The sequence below is a fragment of the Manis pentadactyla genome, chromosome 3 (genome assembly GCF_030020395.1).
Source record: "Manis pentadactyla isolate mManPen7 chromosome 3, mManPen7.hap1, whole genome shotgun sequence".
NCBI classification, from domain to species: Eukaryota; Metazoa; Chordata; class Mammalia; order Pholidota; family Manidae; genus Manis; species Manis pentadactyla.
The window spans coordinates 45,875,070-45,893,728 of record NC_080021.1 but is presented as its reverse complement, the minus strand read 5'-3'; the positions used below and the strand labels follow the sequence as shown (position 1 = coordinate 45,893,728).

General features: G+C 37.8%; 1 protein-coding gene across 3 annotated transcripts in view; it reads right to left on the bottom strand.

Annotated features, from left to right (window-relative positions):
- Positions 1-18,659, bottom strand: part of RAD54B (RAD54 homolog B) — a 107,977-nt gene that overhangs the window by 5,822 nt on the left and 83,496 nt on the right. For all 3 annotated transcript variants that reach the window (XM_036933194.2, XM_057497893.1, XM_057497892.1), the window contains exons 9-12: positions 11,985-12,124; positions 7,399-7,689; positions 3,338-3,513; positions 898-1,159 (exon numbers count right to left, since the gene is read on the bottom strand). In XM_036933194.2, coding sequence (XP_036789089.2) covers positions 898-1,159; positions 3,338-3,513; positions 7,399-7,689; positions 11,985-12,124 — 869 coding nt within the window. The remainder of the gene's footprint in view (positions 1-897; positions 1,160-3,337; positions 3,514-7,398; positions 7,690-11,984; positions 12,125-18,659) is intronic.

Below are 18,659 nucleotides of genomic sequence, written 5' to 3'. Positions count from 1 at the left end.
AACAATGTGATTCAGATTGGTACCTTGGGCCAGTGTGACCTTTGGAGCGGTGGAGACTGAGCAGCTAATGTCAGTCACATGGGGCCTACATGCATACATGACCAACCTCCAATAAAAACTTGACACCAAGGCTTGAGTGAACTTCTCTGATTGACAGTACTCTATATATGCTGTCATTTATCGATGTTGGGAGAAGTGTTTTCCATACAACTACAGTGGGAGAAGATAACTGGAAGCTTATGTCTGGTCTCTCCTGGACTCTGCCCATAATGCCTTTTACTTTTGCTGAGATCCTTCCACTGTAATAAACCATAACTGTAACCATGAGTATAGCTGTTTTTTTCAGTTCTGTGAGTCCTTCTGAATCACTGAACCTAAGGGTTGTCTTCCAGTCCCCTCACACAGATACCAAATGAGGTGCAAACCTTTAGATAGAGATTTCAAAATACATGAGGAAAATCAAAGCATCTTCTGAAATATTTTCCTAAATAAGCTAATTTTATACCTTTACTACACCCTGCACAAACATTGATCTATAACACTGATGGTCATGAGCATCCAGAAGTCCCAACTATGTAGCTAGTTAGAGCCTGGAGATGTACAGGTCTGGGTTTGAGGCCTGACTTTGCCTCTTACAAGTTATGTGACCTAGAATAAGCTTCATATCTTCATTTGTAGAACAAAACTAACAGCCATACTCATAGGATTATTGTGAAGATTAAACAGATGTAAAGTACTTAGCAGAGTGCCAGATACAAAAGAAGGGCTCAATATATGTTTTTACATCATCATCTTATATATTATTATACATCATCATCACCATCTTCATATCTTCAGCAGGCACTGTAGCCCCAGTAATCCATCTGTAATGTTTATTTAATGCTTAAATAGTCCTACCTGGATATCAGTGGCTGGATTCCAATCAATGTCATAAAGAATTAAGTGAGATCCTCCAATAAGGTTAAGTCCCACACCACCAGCTTTTGAACTTAACAAAAAAATAAAATCTGAAGAGTATCTACTATTAAAGCCATCAACAATTTGCTGCCTTTGAGAGATTGGTGTTTGTCCATCAAGTCTTGTATAAGCATATCCATGACGCTTACATACTTCTTGTAAAATATTCAAGGTTTGTGTATAGTTGGATACTAATACCACCCTGTCAATCAAAAAGAAAGATTCTTTACATACAATTTAAAAGCAACATTAGATATTTTTAATTGAAGGAAAATACCTCAATTTTATTATCACTGATATTTACAGAACATGTAACGATGACTGTACACAATTAAAACAAAGTTTCTCCTAATTCAATTTTTTAAAATATCTAAGAAACTTCCAGTATTAAGATAGTTCAGTTAAGATTTTTCTGCAGACTTTACTTCTCTGAAGTCACCCTAAATCAGCAAAAGAATGAGAAACAGAAATACAAACTCTATCTTTGATAAAACAAGGAGACTGTTATATATAAAAACAGAGAAGAGTAGACCTGCTCAACAGTACAGAGAAAATGAAACCCAAGTGCTTAAAGAGGAAGATACCAATAAGAAATAAGTACAAGTTCATTAACATCAAAAACTCTTGTTAAGGTGCCTCAGAAGGAAGGAACGTAGACTGGAGCTATTACAACAGTGCTAGTAAGTAGAACCCAGGCCCTAATCCCATAGAATGTTCATTCTCTGGAGAAAGTAAACCAAAGAAACTTAGGCCAGGGGTCTCTAGAAGGCAGGGATATAGTGACAAATCAAAATGAAAGTCTGTATACTGGATGGTAAGATCCTAGTCCCCTTTCTCCAGAACACTAACAGCCAGGCATCTCTCTCACATCCTACCCTAAGAAAGATATTATTGGACAACTCATATCTGGAATGACTTGAATGACACCAGGAAAAAGGTCCACAGATAGGGAGTCCCCACATAAAAAGCCAGCTCGCTGCCTGATTACTCAGTGAGGGCCACCAGTCAACAAGCCTTGCCCACGCACACAGAGAATTCAATTAATGTTTTATTGCCTCACTCTTAAAAATGAATGAACATCAAGTATCAACAGCTATTTGAGGTAAGCCTCAAGAGAAAAACCGGAAATCAAACAAATTGAAAAAAAGAAACCTGAATAAAACAGAGTAATGGATGAGACAGAAAACATCTTGAATAAATATCCTCAAGTAAGAGATAATATTCACAAGAAGAGCAAATAAAAAAGAACAATCAAGAATAAGAAAAATCTTTAAAATTTCAAATAACAGCCAAAATAGAAACTTAACAGGAGAATTGAAAGGTCATAACAAGAGGGTCTGCCAGCGGCTTAGGACAACCATTTATTTTACATCTAGCTCACAATTCTATAGGTTGGCAATTTGGGCTGGGCTCAGCTAGAAGGTTCCTCTGTTTGTGACTGGGCTGTTTGTGACTGGGCTGATTCAAGCATCTACAGTCAGCAGCCAGGTCAACTGGGAATGACCTGTTCTAGTGAGGGCAGACTCCCCTGGGAAGCCTTGTCTCTGTTCCACACGTCTCTCATCCTCACTTATTGCGAGGAATCCTGGACAATTCCTTTTTGGAGGTCTAGAGCACACCACACCCCCCATACACACAACTACATACCACTTTGAAACAAGGCTATTATTTTTATGCACTAGGATTGTCCCCTAAAGCAGCTAAAATCTGTAGGCAAGGCTGCCATGTACAGTAGAGTGTAAGCTGCATCCAGCACAAGAATATCCAACTTGGATCGGTACCATTCATCAAACCAAGGAATCATGAAGAAGGATCAGGCTTTCAATGATAAATGAAGCTGGCTGGGGACATGTGAAACTTGAAGTCCTCAAGACATCAAGATAGATGTTCATTAAACAGTAAGAAATAAGGACACAGAAACTAGAAGATAGGGTTGGACTAGACATAGAGATTTGGAATCAATACTATGTGAATAACAGTAAAAACTTTGGGGAGTAGAGATATCTGAGGATGGGTGTTCAGAGTGAGAAGGAAACTAAAGAGAAAACCCTAGGGAGCATAAACATTTAAAGAGAGTAAAAGAAGAATTCTGAAAGAGATTTAAAAAAAGTTAGGTGTTAAAAATCAAAAGACATCCCAAGGCTTTTTTAAATATATGTGTTTACATTCAGTTTTCCCTAAATAAAAATTTATGGACACACTGTTAATAGATTTATAAAATACTGGATATGCTGACCAAGCCCCCAATGAAGAAAATAACTTATTTTTAATGTTTTCTTCTTTTAGAAAAAAGGTGGGTGGAGAGGAGTGGGAATAAGGACATTGTCTAAGCCAAAATCCCATGAGCACTTAGAAGCAGTTTATTAAATTGACCTCTTACTTTTCAGCAGGATGGAGTTCGTGGATAACTGCTAAGAGCTGTGACAGCACCTGTAGTTTTCCTGACTCTCTCTCAGTAAACAGGAGGGGGTTGTAATCAGCGGGAAACACATTTATCAAGCCTTCGTACAAACTCCTTTCTTCATTTTCATCCCAAGTTGAGCTACATTCTTTTTCCTATTCAAAAAGATGACTGTTAACACTGGTTCATTTTTTTTTTCATAATTGGGGAAAAAATATTAAAATTATGAAAAAAATGAAGATTCATAGCCACCTGAAAAGACAAAGCTATTATATAAATGTTTACATGCTATGATTTGGTCATTTTTTTAAAAAGTAATATGCATCCTACTGAGTTAATTACAGAGCAATTCTAATGCAGCCTCTTACTGCCTATCTTCACCCCACGATGCAGTATCACTGCCCTGGGAGGGTAGCAGGTGATGGCAGGGAATTAATGGGAGGAAAATAAAGGGGCAAATGGGAATTATATCTGAGATTTCTCACCATTAATACCTTTTTTCCTGCTTCCCTCCTTCCCTCCCTGCTATTACCAATTCGTGGGCTTCACAGAGCACCTTCCAGGTGATACTTAGAATCAAGAACAATAGTTTACTCAGTATTATCAATTTCTTCTGCAATAAGTAACAATTCTGCCATGTTAACAGAAATTTATTCTTATATTTTTTGTTTACATTACCAATAGTTTCTTAAGTAATTTTATTACGAAATGATTATCAGCACCTCTGAAATTCCTCTTCCAAAACTGCCTAGTTGACATGTGAACACTTAACTAGAGATACACTTATTAACGACTGCATCACTTTTTACATTAAATTTCTGGGAAAGGCAGGACTCCTCTTTCTCTCCCACATTTACCAGATTCATCACTTTGTTTGGAACTTTGTTCAACCTACTTCTCCTGCCTGGAATGCCTCATTTTTCTGACCTATTATCCCAACGCAATAAACACTTGAGGACCCAATGTAAATTCTACATGGTTCTTCATAGACCTTTGTGGGGGGGAGGGATAGAAAAGGAGGGACTTAGTCTTGACCTTTATAGTTACACAGCACATTTAAGTTTTAACCTTATTTAATTGAGCAATTAACTGTATGCTTTCTTATATTTCCCTTGTTTTCAATGTGTGCTGTACTCTCTCTTTAACAATACTAGAAATACCTTAAGGGCAGTGAATCCTATAGTGTAAGATGATGGGCACAAAGTACTAATTTTAATTTGGCTTACTCCCAAAATATAGCAATAGTTGGGTAAAGTCACTGATTAAAAATACTTGGAACCACAAGATATGTGTATCACCAAAATATACAACGGGACAGAGACAGTTGCTGGCTGTCAAATTACACCCACTAAAATACCTATACCTCTGGGAGAAGGTGGAGGAGGGAAAGGGGGCACAATAATTCGCAATCACAGTATAAGTTGGTCATGGGGACGGTGGTGCAGCATGGAGAATGTGGGTCAGTGATTCTGTAACATCTTCCTGCGTTGATGGATGACGGTGGCTGCACTGGAGGAGGGAGGATTTAATAGTGTGGGTAGCTGTTGAACCACTGTGCTGTATATCTGAAACAAATGTAAGATTGTATAACAACGATAGTACAATTTTTTTTTAAAAGCCTATACCTCAGAGAGGTCATCAGAGACCACAGACCCAGGTTGTAGTCCACATCTTTTCATGTTCAAAAACTTGAATATGCTTAAGATCCAGAGAAATAAGCTACACTAACCAAATTAAGAGACTGAACAAGTCAGAATATAAATTTATTGACCTTGAAAGGAGACCTGCCTTGTTTAAACCAGTTGGTCTCTACATTCTGTCCTATGAAGAAAGGTCCACAGGGAAAGCCAAATCATTAGCTGAAAGTTCTCTGGGAATACTAAATCAAAAGACAAGGAAAATGGATAATCCTAATACAGAAAGTATTAGCCAGGAACATGTATTAAGAATCACTTGGAAAAGCTTTCTCAAAATCCTAACACTTGGGTCCTACTCTGAGATTCTGAATCAGTTCATATGTGTGGAGGCCTGGACAAATGTAATTTTAAAAGCTTTCCAGAAGATTAAAATGCATACGCCTAATTAAGAATTATTATGTTATGACAGCCTGATGCATCACCTCTCTCTTAGGGATTTGCCAGTTAGACTTCTCATATTAACAAGTTAGGGCAGTCTCTCCTCTGTCTATGATTAATACCCTTTGGTTATGGGTTGATATTTTTATTGGTTACATTCCATTCATATTTCCTGAAAAGAAACCCATCACCTTGATTGAACTTGAAAAACATAGTTTCAATAGGAACACATTTATAAACCATTGCTTAAAGGTTACTTATACATGGAAGGCTCGTTTCAGCCACTTTTTATTGATGCTTATTTGCTATGATGTTAGAGGAAGGACTTTATTGAATAAGTTTCAGATTGAAAATTATACACTGTATTTGAAGTTTGAGGTATCCTATGCCTATAACTAGTTGACTGGCACATTCTGGGCCATTATAAGGTCTTCCTTTTAAGGAAGAATTTTTGGCTTCTATTTTTGCTGGGCATAATGCCCAAAGGATTTAATTTTTATCGCCATATGCAGCATCTCTTGTTATAATCCTGCCTACTGCAGAGTTACAGAAAGCTGACTTCTCCTATGATAAACTATGTAAATATAATTCATTCTAGAATATACTTGTAGAATCTGGGTAGAATACTCCATTTGCTCAGTATATAATTAATGACTTCAAGCATAATGTAGCACACACAGGTTTTCTTTTGTTTTGGTTGCAAATTATGATATTACTGTTTAAAGAAAAAACTAAGAGAATAAAAATTATTTTAAAAAATTATTAAGGGTGAGCTGGGGATAACAGGATATTAAGAGTCATTGTGCAGCTCGTTTGGTCAGGCATTCTGCTAGGTTCTTTCCATACTATTTCACCAAACTGCCACAATAAACATCAGGAAGTTATTATTGTCTCTGCTTTCCAGATAAGAAAACAAAGGCTCAAAGATGCAACTTGACCATGTTTAAACTTGCCCTTAGTTAAAAGAACTAGAAAGTAGTAGGTGGGGACTGATACCAGTTCTAACTCCATAGAAAACTCTCAGTAGATTCCAAATTGTATGATGTCATTAAATATCCAAATGGTCAGCTCAACTATGTAACCATTTAAAAATCATACTTTTAAAAAGTATCTAATTATGGAAAATGCTCACAATTTATTTAGTGAAAAAGTCATTTTAAATGCATAACATTATTAAAATTAATTTTCTTTAGAAAAAGACCATATATGCATATCTCTGAGGCCATTTCCTCACCAGAAAAATGGGGGTGGTAATAACAGAACTTATTTCATAGAGTTTTATGAAGAATAAATAAAATAATACTAGAAAAATACTTAGTGTTTGGTATATGACAAAGGCTTAATAAGTGTTAGCAAGATTATTATTAATAACACAATGTGGTTTTCTCTGGCTGGAAAGCTTTTTTTCTTTCTAACAAATTTCTAAAAGTGGTATTGCCAGGCTATAAAATATACACAATTTTAAGGTTTTGATACAAACTGCTAACTATCCTCCAGTTGTACCAATTACATTCTAACCAATAAATTTTTATTTTCTTCTCTGTGACTGAGTTTTAGAAATTTCATACAATAATCATTTATTACTTTTATAATGGGGAAACATTAAATTATTTTTAATGGTAAATATTCTATCTGTTAGCACCAAACAAAACTGACTGGCTATAATAATATCAAATAGAAAGGGAGACTATGCAAAGTATTTACACATGGTACCAAAGGGCATGGGGCACAAACTCTACAAGGCCTCATACCCACTGCATCCCCAGTTCAACTCAGTGAATGTGGACATGCTCTGAAGAATAAGTAGAAAGCTGGATAAGCTCCATAGCAGAAACGTACTGGAGAAGCTGCAGAACTTCTGAGACATCACAAATGCACCCCATGGGATTAGCCCAATCTGCCCACTTAGATTCACAAGATGTAGAACCCTCAGCTCATATCCCTGACACAGTCTCACATACTTACCTTTATAGAATTGAACAAAAGGCAGGGGTGATTGCACAATTTTTTAAGAGCTCCTATACATATTAGATGAGGACTACTTTCCAACATCCCTTGAAGACAGAACGTGACAGCCTGAGAATCCAGCAGCTTTCGGTAAAGCTTAATCTGTAGTGTTCCTGGTCGGCAAAAGATTACATTTTCTATTTTAGGTGGAAGATACTCATTTATGACCTCTTGGGTTCTTCTAAGGATAAAAAGACCAGTGAGGCAAGTAAGTTCAACAGCTCTTCTCTCTCCTAACTCCTTTTCTTCCTATGAAAAAATAGCAGATTTAAAAGTGTCATAGACAAAAAATACTTGCAGTTAAAATGAACATTAAACATTTTATAGTAAGAAACCATTTATGAATTGTTTCCTTTCAGATTGTTTTTTTTAACAGAAGAAATGAAATACAAGTTTGGGATAGAATAAAAAACCCATCATCTTTGTAAATACTCAGCACAAACATTTAATTAGTGAAGTCTCCTAATCCTTGTTTGCTTGGCTATTGGCAACATTGAGAACCATCAGAAATTAATAATCTACAAACTATTCTAAAATACAAATTATTCTAAAAGTAAGCTTTTATGTGAAGACTGTCATGGTTATAGTCTAAAAGTCATCATGAACTAATACAGCAAATTCTTAGAAGCAAATATTTTGAAGTCATTGATCCTAAAATTAAGCCTAAAAGAAATTACTGACGCAAGGCACAGCTGACTCATTCAAAACCATTACACATTGTTCACTAAATAACAGTATGTTTTCAAGTCAAAATACAGCATAAATTAAATAAGGTTTTAAATTCTCTATATACAATCTTCTGAGTGTACAGATCTTCACAGTGAAGCTTAAAATAAATCCCATATGCAATATTTGTTTCCATATTAATCATAGAAAATTTCCCTTATATTTTAAAACCATTTTTAATGTTCACTACAAATGAAATAGGTTCACTAGAGAAAAGTCAGAAAATATAGTTTTCCAAAAACAATAAAATGAAAACCAACTTTAATCAACCAAAAACAACCACTGCTATCAAGACTTTTATGTACATCTCCCAAGTCTTTTTTCTTTATAATATGCAAATGTATTTAATATTTTATTTTGATTTGTATTTGTAACAAAAATAGGATCTTAAACTATACAGCTTCATGGGAACAAGGATCCAGTCAGTTTAGCTTATCACTGTTCTCTAGTATCCAGCACTCAGCATTCGGCCCACTTTAGGTATTTAATATATGTGTTAGGTAAATAAATTAACATGATTTATTTTTAGATAATGTGTCATGAACATTATCCATGCTATTATATATCTATAAAACAATATTTTGTATGGTTCCTGGTTCATGTGAAATGCTTGATAAATATTTGTTGACTGATTATATTTTATTAACTGAAACACATTTTTTTTACACTTTAACTTCTCTTAAATAGGATGCTTTTTTTATCTTACTTTTTTTGTTTTGAAATCTACTTTGTCTGATACAAGCATTGCAATTCCTGCTTTCTCTCCCTATTATTTGCATGAAATATTTTTTTCCATCCCTCCACTTTGAGTCTGTGTATGTCTTTGGCTTTGAAGTGAATCTCTTGTAGGCAGCATATAGATGGGTCTTGTTTTTTATCCATTCTGTAACTCTCTGTCTTTTGATTGGTGCATTTACACTTAGGGTGATTATCAATAGATATGTACTTACTGACATTGCAGCCTTTAGATTCATGGTTACCAAAGGTTCAAGGGCAGCTTCTTTACTATCTAACAGTCTAACTTAACTCCCTTATTATGCTATTTCAAACACAGTCTAAAGGGTTTTTTTCTCCCTTTTCTTCCTCCTCCATTCTTTATATATTAGGTCTCATATTCTTTACTCTTTGTGTATCCCTTGACTGACTTTGTGGGTAGTTGATTTAATTTTACATTTGCTTAGTAATTAGTTGGTCTACTTCCTTTACTGTGGTTTTATTTTCTCTGGTGACAGCTATTTAGCCTTAGGAACACTTCCATCTAAAGCACTCCCTTTAAAATACACTGTAGAGAGGTTTTGTGGGAGGTAAATTCCCTCAACTTTTGCTTATCTGGAAATTGTTTAATCCCTCTTTGAACTTAAATGATAATCTTGCTGGGTAGAGTATTCTTGGTTAGAGGCCCTTCTGTTTCATTGCATTAAATATATCATGCCACTCCCTTCTGGCCCGTAAGGTTTCTGCTGAAAAGTCTGGTGACAGCCTGATGGGCTTTCCTTTATACATGATCTTTTTTCTCTCTCTGGCTGTTTTTAATACTCTCTCCTTGTCCATGATCTTTGCCATTTTAATTATTATATGTCTTAATGTTGTCTTTCTAGGGTCCCTTGGAGATCTGTGCGCTTCCATGATCTGAAAGACCATCTCCTTCCCCAGATTGGGGAAGTTTTCAGCAATTATTTCCTCAGAGACTTTTTATCCCTTTTTTTCTCTCTTCCTCTGGTACCCCTATAAATACAAATGTTGTTCCATTTGGACTAGTCACACAGTTTTATTATTCTTTCACTCCTAGAGATCCTTTTTTCTCTCTGTGCCTCAGCTTGTTTTCCTGTTCTTTGATTTCTATTTTACCATCTCCTCTACCTCATCTAATTTGCTTTTAAATCCCCCCATTGTATGTTTCATTTCAGACACTGTATTTTCCAAAGTTTTTATCTCTTCCTTGAAGTCCTGAGATTTTGAATATTTTTCTGTAGCTCCGTGAGCATGTTTATTATTTTTATTTTGAAATCTTTATCAAGAAGATTGGTGATTTCACTTAGCCCTAGTTTCACTTAGCCCTCTTTCTGGTGTTTGAGGAATTCTGGTTTATTCAAAATTCTTTTGCCATTTCATATTTCTTATGATTACTATGGAATAATAATAACTTTGTGTAGGTGGCGCCTTCTGGTACCCAGAAGCTCTACTCTCTGGAGCTGCCAAGCACCTTGAGCAATGAAGGGGTCTCAGGCAAGTGGCACTAGTGCCTGCAGGGAGGAAAGAGCTCTTTCCTGCTTCCCAGCTGCAACGACTACCTCCACTGCCAGGTCCAGTTGGGCCAAGCATGCAGGGAGGAGCCTCTGCATTATGCCCCTGTAGCTGCCCTAGGTAGGGCCACGCTCCAGCTGGCCTGGCACAATGGTGGGGGCAGCAGGTATGCAGACCAGTGTCTGCCAGGAAGAAGGAGAGGCAGGCTGCCTATCATGGTGGGAGGCCTCAGGGCTGCATTGCCAGCCAAAGGGATGGAGTGTCTGAACCTCCTGAAAGTTCCCCACCTGCTGGGTTGAGTATGCCAGGACAATTGTGTCCACCTGTTCCCTCTCCTGAGCAGCAAGCACTGTGTAATCTTTGCCCGTTTAGCACCCCTCTCGCTGTTGTGAAGTCTTTCAAGGCACCTGCCTTTCTTTTGCCCTAGAGTTGCAGGTTTGCATACCTGTTCTCTACAAGTGGCTAGAATCTCAGTCTCTCCAAGTATTCTGCTTGTCTTTGCTTTCCAACCCCAATAATCTCCAGAGCACCACATAATGTGGGTTCATGCTCCCGGAGCATATCTCTAGGGCTGGGTGTTTAGCAGTCCTGGGCTTCTGCTCCCTCCCTCCTCCATTTCTCTTTCTCCTGCCTGTGAGCTGGGGTTGGGGAAGGGCTTGGGTTCTGCCAGATCATGGCTTTGCTACTTTACCCTTTTCTGTGAGGTCTTCTCTTTTCCCCACATGCAGGCAGCCTGTTCTACAGTCTTTGGGTCACTCTTTCAGGATAGTTATATTTGCTATATTTTCATGTAATATGGGTTTTAGCAGGAGGTTTCTGTCTCACTTCTCACACCACCATCTTTTTCCCCACCTTAGAATGCTTTTCATAATCAATGACTTCTTAAAATTGTAATTGATAGCATGTTTTCCTTAGTGGTACATAAAATAATGATGTACCTTAGAATTGCTATTATCTTAGATTCAGTGAAATACATTGTCTATACAATAGGTAGACTCTAATTTCACCTTTTCCCTACCTTTACAAATGTGTTTCCAATTAGCTTGTTTCCTTTAGTTTGTTTCTAACTTTTCACTCTTACAGCTCTTCAATCACATCAGTGATTATTTCTTTATAATGAAATTCCTAAATATGGTATTGCCAGACCACAAAATATACACAATTTTAAGGCTTTTGATACACATTGCCGGACTGTCCTCCAGTTCTATTAATTCACATTCCAACCAGTAGAGGGTAGTACTCTCACCTACATTTGCTAATTACTATGTAAATCCAACCAACTAAAATATCAATAGAAAAATACAAAAACTACTTTATAGTCATTTTGGTGTACCATTTTTCAATACCACTGAGGGTGAACACTTTCATATGTTTACTGTCATTTATATTTTTTTGTGATGTGTCTACTTAAAGTGATGATTGAATTTTCTAAAATAAGGAATACAGGAAGAGCTGAAGGATTGTGGGAAAAATTGAGAACTCACTATACTAATTTAATTTTCCCTAAATTAAGATAATAGCCAAGTTATGGACTCACGGTTCTTTTTAAACCTATTTATTAAAGTAAATTATACCTCAGAAGCAGAAGGTTGTCTCGATAAAATGATAGGTTCTTCATATATTTTTCTGTAAGATGACAAAGAGCCTAATATTCCTGGATTTACAAAATCAATCAATGCAAAAAATTCCTGGAGATCATTCTGAATTGGAGTACCTAAAAAGAGATAAAAATTATAAGAAGGTCAACTTTGTGGTTTATAAGCACAGGTCTTCATAGAAATTTGTACTCTTGTCCTTAAGAGGACTAAATACAAGCAAAGTCCCTAAAGCAGACAAATCTAATTGGGAAAAAAAACTATTAATCATCAAATAAATTTTAACTCTGTCTTTAATTGTGCACTAAATTCTTATTTAATACAGCACAGGGGTGAATGTATACAGGCTCTGGAGTCTGACTGGTTGGATTCATTTCCTACCTGTATCACTTACTCTCTGAGTGACCCTGTGCAAGTTACCTACTCCAATTTATTTCTATAAAATGGGGGTAGTAATAGTAGCTCCTAGAGTTGTAAAGATCTAATTAGTTGATCTATATACTATAGTTAGAATAGAGCATAATAAATGTTCTATTACTGTTAGTGATTCATAATATTATTACAACTGTCTGACTTCAGGCAAATTGCTTAAGCTTTTGAAGTTAAACTTAGGACTTTTTTCACTTATAAAAGTGGGGAGCTAATAATTTCAAAGGGGTATTACCATGAAAAGTAGAGACAATGTATGTAAAGTGCCCAGCAAAGTGCCTGCCATTTAGTAAACACTCAGTGAATGGCATCTATTTTTATTAACTTTCAAAATTATTTGATCAAATTGGGATGTTCACTAATCCCAAAGGCTGACACAAAGTATAAGAGATTAATATACCCTGCATACATTACATATTCAATAACTTGTGGATAACTAATTTTCAAAGAAACGTTGGCATGTTTCAATAATTATATCAAAAGAACATATAAATCAGCATAGTCCAACAGTATAATTTCAGATGTTCAAATAAAAGACTAGAAAAAGCTGTCCAAAGATATAAGTAACATTAGAAGTAAATCAAAATGCGCTTATTTCATGAACAGATGACATGAATTTTACAAATGCCAGGGAGTTTAAGGATCACTTCCTTCAAAATTATATGGGTCAACTCTAAGTTGGCCCAAAGCTAATTTTTTTTAACACATCTAGTCAGTTCTAAATTTTTCGACACATTATAGAGTTAGAGAAAATATATTAATGTGTTGGTATACATTTTGAAAGTCTTTAAAAGAATATTCATGACAATGACTAATAAAGTTGTGGGGAATGGGAAAAATAAGAAGGAAAGAGGGGAAAGGTAAAATGATCCTTGTGGTTGGCTTCCAGACATTTATCCAACCCCAACTAATTAATCCAAGCTAGTCATGGCAGTTTTATCCACTTTGCCAATGATTCATATAGGAAAGGGTTTGTGTCTTAGACTGAGTTCCCCAAAAGCAAAGCCTAAGACAGGGATTTGGCAGAACACCATTTATGGAGGGAGTGCTCTCAGGAGAAAGAGAATAATGGAATCAGAAAATGGAAAGAAACTACAACAAGCCTTAGAACATAATCTGTACTATAAAGTTGGTCCTGAAATCATCCTGAGTCGCTGGTGCTGGCATTTTCCACTTACCCCTATATGAGTTAATTGTTGACTAAGCTGCAGTGGAGAGTGGAAGCCTTCAACCAAGGAAAGGCATAAGATATGAGTTATTTAATCAACAGTCCCAGTAGCTAAGGAATGAGTGCAACAGCCCAGAAAAGGTGAGATAGCTTCCACCAATAGCATGTGACCCATCCTGTCCAATGAGACATGAGAGGAAGTCAGGGAGAGGCTTTTGGGAAAGTTTCCTCATTCTTAAAAATGAAGAAACAGGAAGAGCCAGTACCTGTTCTCCTTTGGATATCACCACATCTAGTCATGATGTGGGAATGGAGGCAGGAACCTGCTATCAGCCTGAGGAGGAAGTCAACGCCAAACATGGCACAGCAGAGGAAAAAAAGAACCAGAATCCTTGATGACATTGTGGAGCCTGCCCTACCTCAAGGCTTCCAGAAATGTGGATGAAGAAGCACATTTGATTCAGATATCTGTCATTTACACCTCTAATCACACTGATATAAGGGAGAGAGGCAAAGGCAAAACTAGAAAAAAAAAAGAAAGGCAGAATACCAGGGGATAAGAAAAGGGATTTGGGGCAGAAAATAAAGAGGAAACAGAGAAAAGAAGGAGAGAGAGAGAGAGAGAGAGAGAGAAGGAGCACATGGTTACAAGAGAAAGCCACTGCACTAACTAGCAGAGCAACATTCTAGTAAGTTGTCACAAAGGTTGTCTAGAGGTGGTTCAGCCCTCAATTGACTGCTTTTAGTACTCTTTTCTAATTCTAGACAAGGTAGAACCTACAGTAACACCTAAATAATTTGGTAATAAAAGTTTAACAAGAAAAAAGGAAACACTTTCAAGTCAGGTTGATGTGTTTATTAAAACTATTTTCAGGGGTATGGAAGAGAAACTTCTAGAGAAATGAAAGACCTCTTTCTCTTTCCTTCCTCCATCCCAGCAAAAAAAGCTTTTGCTTTGTTGCATTGTTTTTTTTTAAGAACAGATGTAAATCAACCACCCAAACCAAGTACTAGAACACTACCAACAACCTATATCTATATCCTCCACTATTATGTACATAAAGAGCTCTAAGAGTTCTTTACACAAATTCATACATAAACTTATATGCTTATAGATACTTGTCACATCAGCTTTCAAGATTATGTAATACAGGAAAATGTTTACATTAAGTGTGTGTGCCTGTGTATTTTTGGGTATTTTTTATTAAGGTATCATTGATATACAATCTTATAAAGGTTTCACATGAGCAACACTGTGGTAATTACATTCACCCATATTATCAAATACCCCCCCACACACACCCCACTGCAGTCACTGTCCGTTAGCATAGTAAGATTCTATAGAGTCACTACTTGTCTTCTCTGTTATGCTGCCCTCCCTGTGAACCCCCACCCCCTACATTATGTGTGCTCTTCTTTAAATGCTTGGTAGAATTCAGCTGTGAAGCCATCTGGTCCTAGAATTTTGTTTTGGGGTGTTTTTTTATTACCAATTCAATTTCACTGCTGGTGAATGGTCTGTTCGGATTTTCTGTTTCTTCCTGGGTCAGTCTTGGAAGGTTGTATTTTTCTAGGAATTTGTCTGTTTCTTCTAGGTTGTCCAGTTCACTGGCATCTAATTTTTCATAGTTTTCTCTAATAATTATTTGTATTTCTGTGGTATCTGTTGTGACTACTCCTTCTTCATTTCTGGTTTTATTTGTGTACTCTCTATTTTTTTCTTGGTAAGTCTGGCCAGGAGTTTATCTATTTTATTTATTTTCTCAAAGAATCAGCTCTTAGTTTCACTAATTTTTAAAATTATTTTATCTGCTCTGTATTATTTATTTCTTCTGTGATCTTTATTATGTCCCTCCTACTAACTTTGGGTTTCATTTGTTCTTCTTTTTCTAATTTCTTTAACTGTGAGTTTATAGAGTATTTATTTGGGATTGTTCTTGTTTCTTGAGGTAGGCCTGTATTGCTGTGTAGTTCCTCTTAGAATGGCCTTTCTGGCATTGCACAAATATTGGACTGCTGTTTTTTTGTTTTCATTTGTCTCCATGTATTGCTTGATTTGTTTTAATTTGGTCATTGATCCATTTATTATTTAGAAGCATGTTGTTTAGACTCCATGTTTGTAGGCTTTTTGTTTTCTTCATGTAATTTATTCCTAGCTTCTTACCATTGTGGACTGAGAAATTGCTTGGTACAATTTCAATCTTTTTAAATTTATTGATTTTTAAATTTATTGAGGCTCTTTTTGTGGCCTAGTGTGTGATCTATTCTGGAGACTGTTCCACGTACACTTGAGAAAAATGTCTATCCTGCTGCTTTTGGATGCTGTGTTCTGTAGATACCTGTTTTAAGTCCATCTGAACTGTATTGTTCAGTGCCTCTGCTTCCTTATTTATTTTCTGTCTGGTTGATCTGTTTGTTGATGTGAGTGGTGTGATAAAGTCTCCTACAACGAATATGTTGCAATCTACTTCCCCCTTTAATTCTGTTAGTATTTGTTTTACATATTTAGATACACCTATGTTGGATGCGTAGTTATTTTTAATAGTTATATCCTCTTGTTGGACTGACCCCTTATCATTACGTAATGTCCTTCTTTGTCTCTTGTTACTTTCTTTGTTCTGAAATCTTTTTTGTGTGATATAAGTACAGCAACTCCTGCTATTTCTTCCTCCTATTGTTTGCATTAAATAGCCTCTTCCATCCCTTCACTTTTAGTCTGTGTATGTCTTTGGGTCTGAAATGTGTCTCTTATAGGCAGCATATTAATATGTGAGGGGCTCTCTGCTCTTCCATGACTTGCGTGTCTATTTCCTTATCCAGACTGGGGAAGTTTTCAACAATTATGTCCTTAAAGAGACTTGCTTTCCCTTTGTCTCTCTTCTCCTTCTGGTACACCTATTATAGAAAAATTTACACAGCTCTCATCATTCTTTCATTCCTAGAGACCCTTTTTTCTCTGTTCCTCAGCTTCATTGTGTTCCTGTTCTCTAATTTCCATCTCATTGTCTTCTCTGTTTGCAGCAATCTATTATTGTTCATTCCCTCCATTGTAGGTTTCATTTGTTACTCTATTCTTCAGCTCTTGTATCTCTTTGTTGAAGTCCTCCCTGAGACCTTTAATACATTTCTTCAGATCAGTGAGCATAGTATGCCTTTTACTTTGAAATCATTATCAAGAAGACTAGAGATCTCCAATTCATTTAGCCCTCTTTCTGGTGACTTCTCCTGTAGTTTTGTTTGGAACGTATTCCTCTACCTTCTCATTTTGTCAGGGTTTCTGTGTTTCTTTCTTTGTATTACTTTGGATCTGCTATGCTTCCTGGTTTAGAGAGTAATGGCTTTAAGAAGGCATCCTGTGGTGCCTAGAGGCTCAGGACCCTTTCCGCTCCACTGCCTGGTTCTCCTTTGCTATTGGCGGGCAATGAGTAGGGCCTTCCTTTCTCTCTGTCTGCTGGCAGTGGTTTGTCTCAGTCTGCTGAGCCACAGCCAGGCCTATGTGAACAGAGCAGTGGTTTCTGCTGGGATCATTGTGGGCAGAGCCACTCTCTGCCTGCCCTGCAGTCGTGACAGGGCTGCTGGGATAACGAGTGGGTGGGGCAGTCGCACTGCAAGTTGAACAATGGCAGGGTGCTTGGGCTCCCAGCAGTTGCCAGGTTGCAGAGCCTGAGGGTGCCCAGTATGGGTGGCCAATCATGCTGGGAGGGTGCCCAGGCGCACTGAGGCAGCAAGTATCATGGTGAAAGGGGCACACAGGGGTATGGGCCAACGCAGTAGCAAGTCCCATGGTTGGAATCCATGCTGGTGGCAGAGGCACCCAGTCACACCGCAGTGGCACACAGCTGATACAGCAGCAAGTCCCACAGGGGCCCCCTAGCAGCATGAGGCATGCAGCATCCATCATCACCACCCATGGGGAAGAAGGAGCTCTTAGAGATGGCTCGGCTCCCCAGTTGGGCTGAAAGCTGGGAGAGTCTCCCTCTACCCACCAGGCAGCAAAGTTGGATGCTGCTGGGCCAAGTGAGCTTGCATGTCAGCAGTGCACAGGATGGCACATTGGGGCTGAGTCACCAGTGAGGGGGACAGAGTATCTGGGCCTCCTCAGAGTGCTCTACCTATTGGGCTGAGGGAGTGCCAGGGAAGTGTCATCTCCTTTCTCCTGTAGAGATAGCTCTACCCAACCCTTGCTCCCTCCCACTGACAACAAATCTTTCAAACTGCTGTCTCTGTGTTGGGCCTTGGCAGGACAAGTGGAGCGTGCCTGCCCTCCACAGGCAGCTGGTGTCTCAGTCTCCCAGAGTGTTCCAACTGTCCCTGGTGTCCAGTCCTACTAACCACCAGAACCCAATGCAGTGTGGACTCATGTTCCTGGAGCAGATCTCCAGGGCCAGGTACACAGAGTTCCTGGGCACCTATCTCCTCCCCACTCTGTTCCTCTTCCTGCTGTCTGTGGTCTGGGATGGGAGAAGGGCTTGGGTCCTGCTCAGTCACGACTCTGCCCTTTACCCTTTTCTGTGTGGTCTTCTCATCTTCCCCAGATGTAGATGGTCTGTTCTTCAGTCTTCAGTTCATTTTCAGGTTTAGTTGTATTTGCTGTAGTTGCTTCCTTTGTGTGTGTGTGGGAGGAGGTTTCCATCTTTCCTTTCTACTCCACCATCTTGAGCCTCTCCCCTCTCAAAATCAATCTCAATAAGCACATATAGTTTTAAAAATCACAACCCTCCTACCAAATTGGAAGTCAAACGACCACGAATTTATTTTGACTGTGATTTACTCAAAGATGGGTACCCTCCCCACTCCAACTCTATAGGAACAGAATAGGAGGAGTCTTCTGTTGCTCCAGGGCACATTTCCACTCCAAAGACATAGACTGAAGGAGCAAGTTGTTGGTCACACCCCTTCTCTCTCATTTTAACTTCTGAGAAGAGTTCTGACATGCATAAAGGACACATGAAGGATAAAATAACATATGATAGAATAAGAAAAACCATGCCCTACCCATTCCTTCCAAAGGGATTGAAGATGATAGGGAAATGGAGCCTTCAGTAGAAAATGGAAGG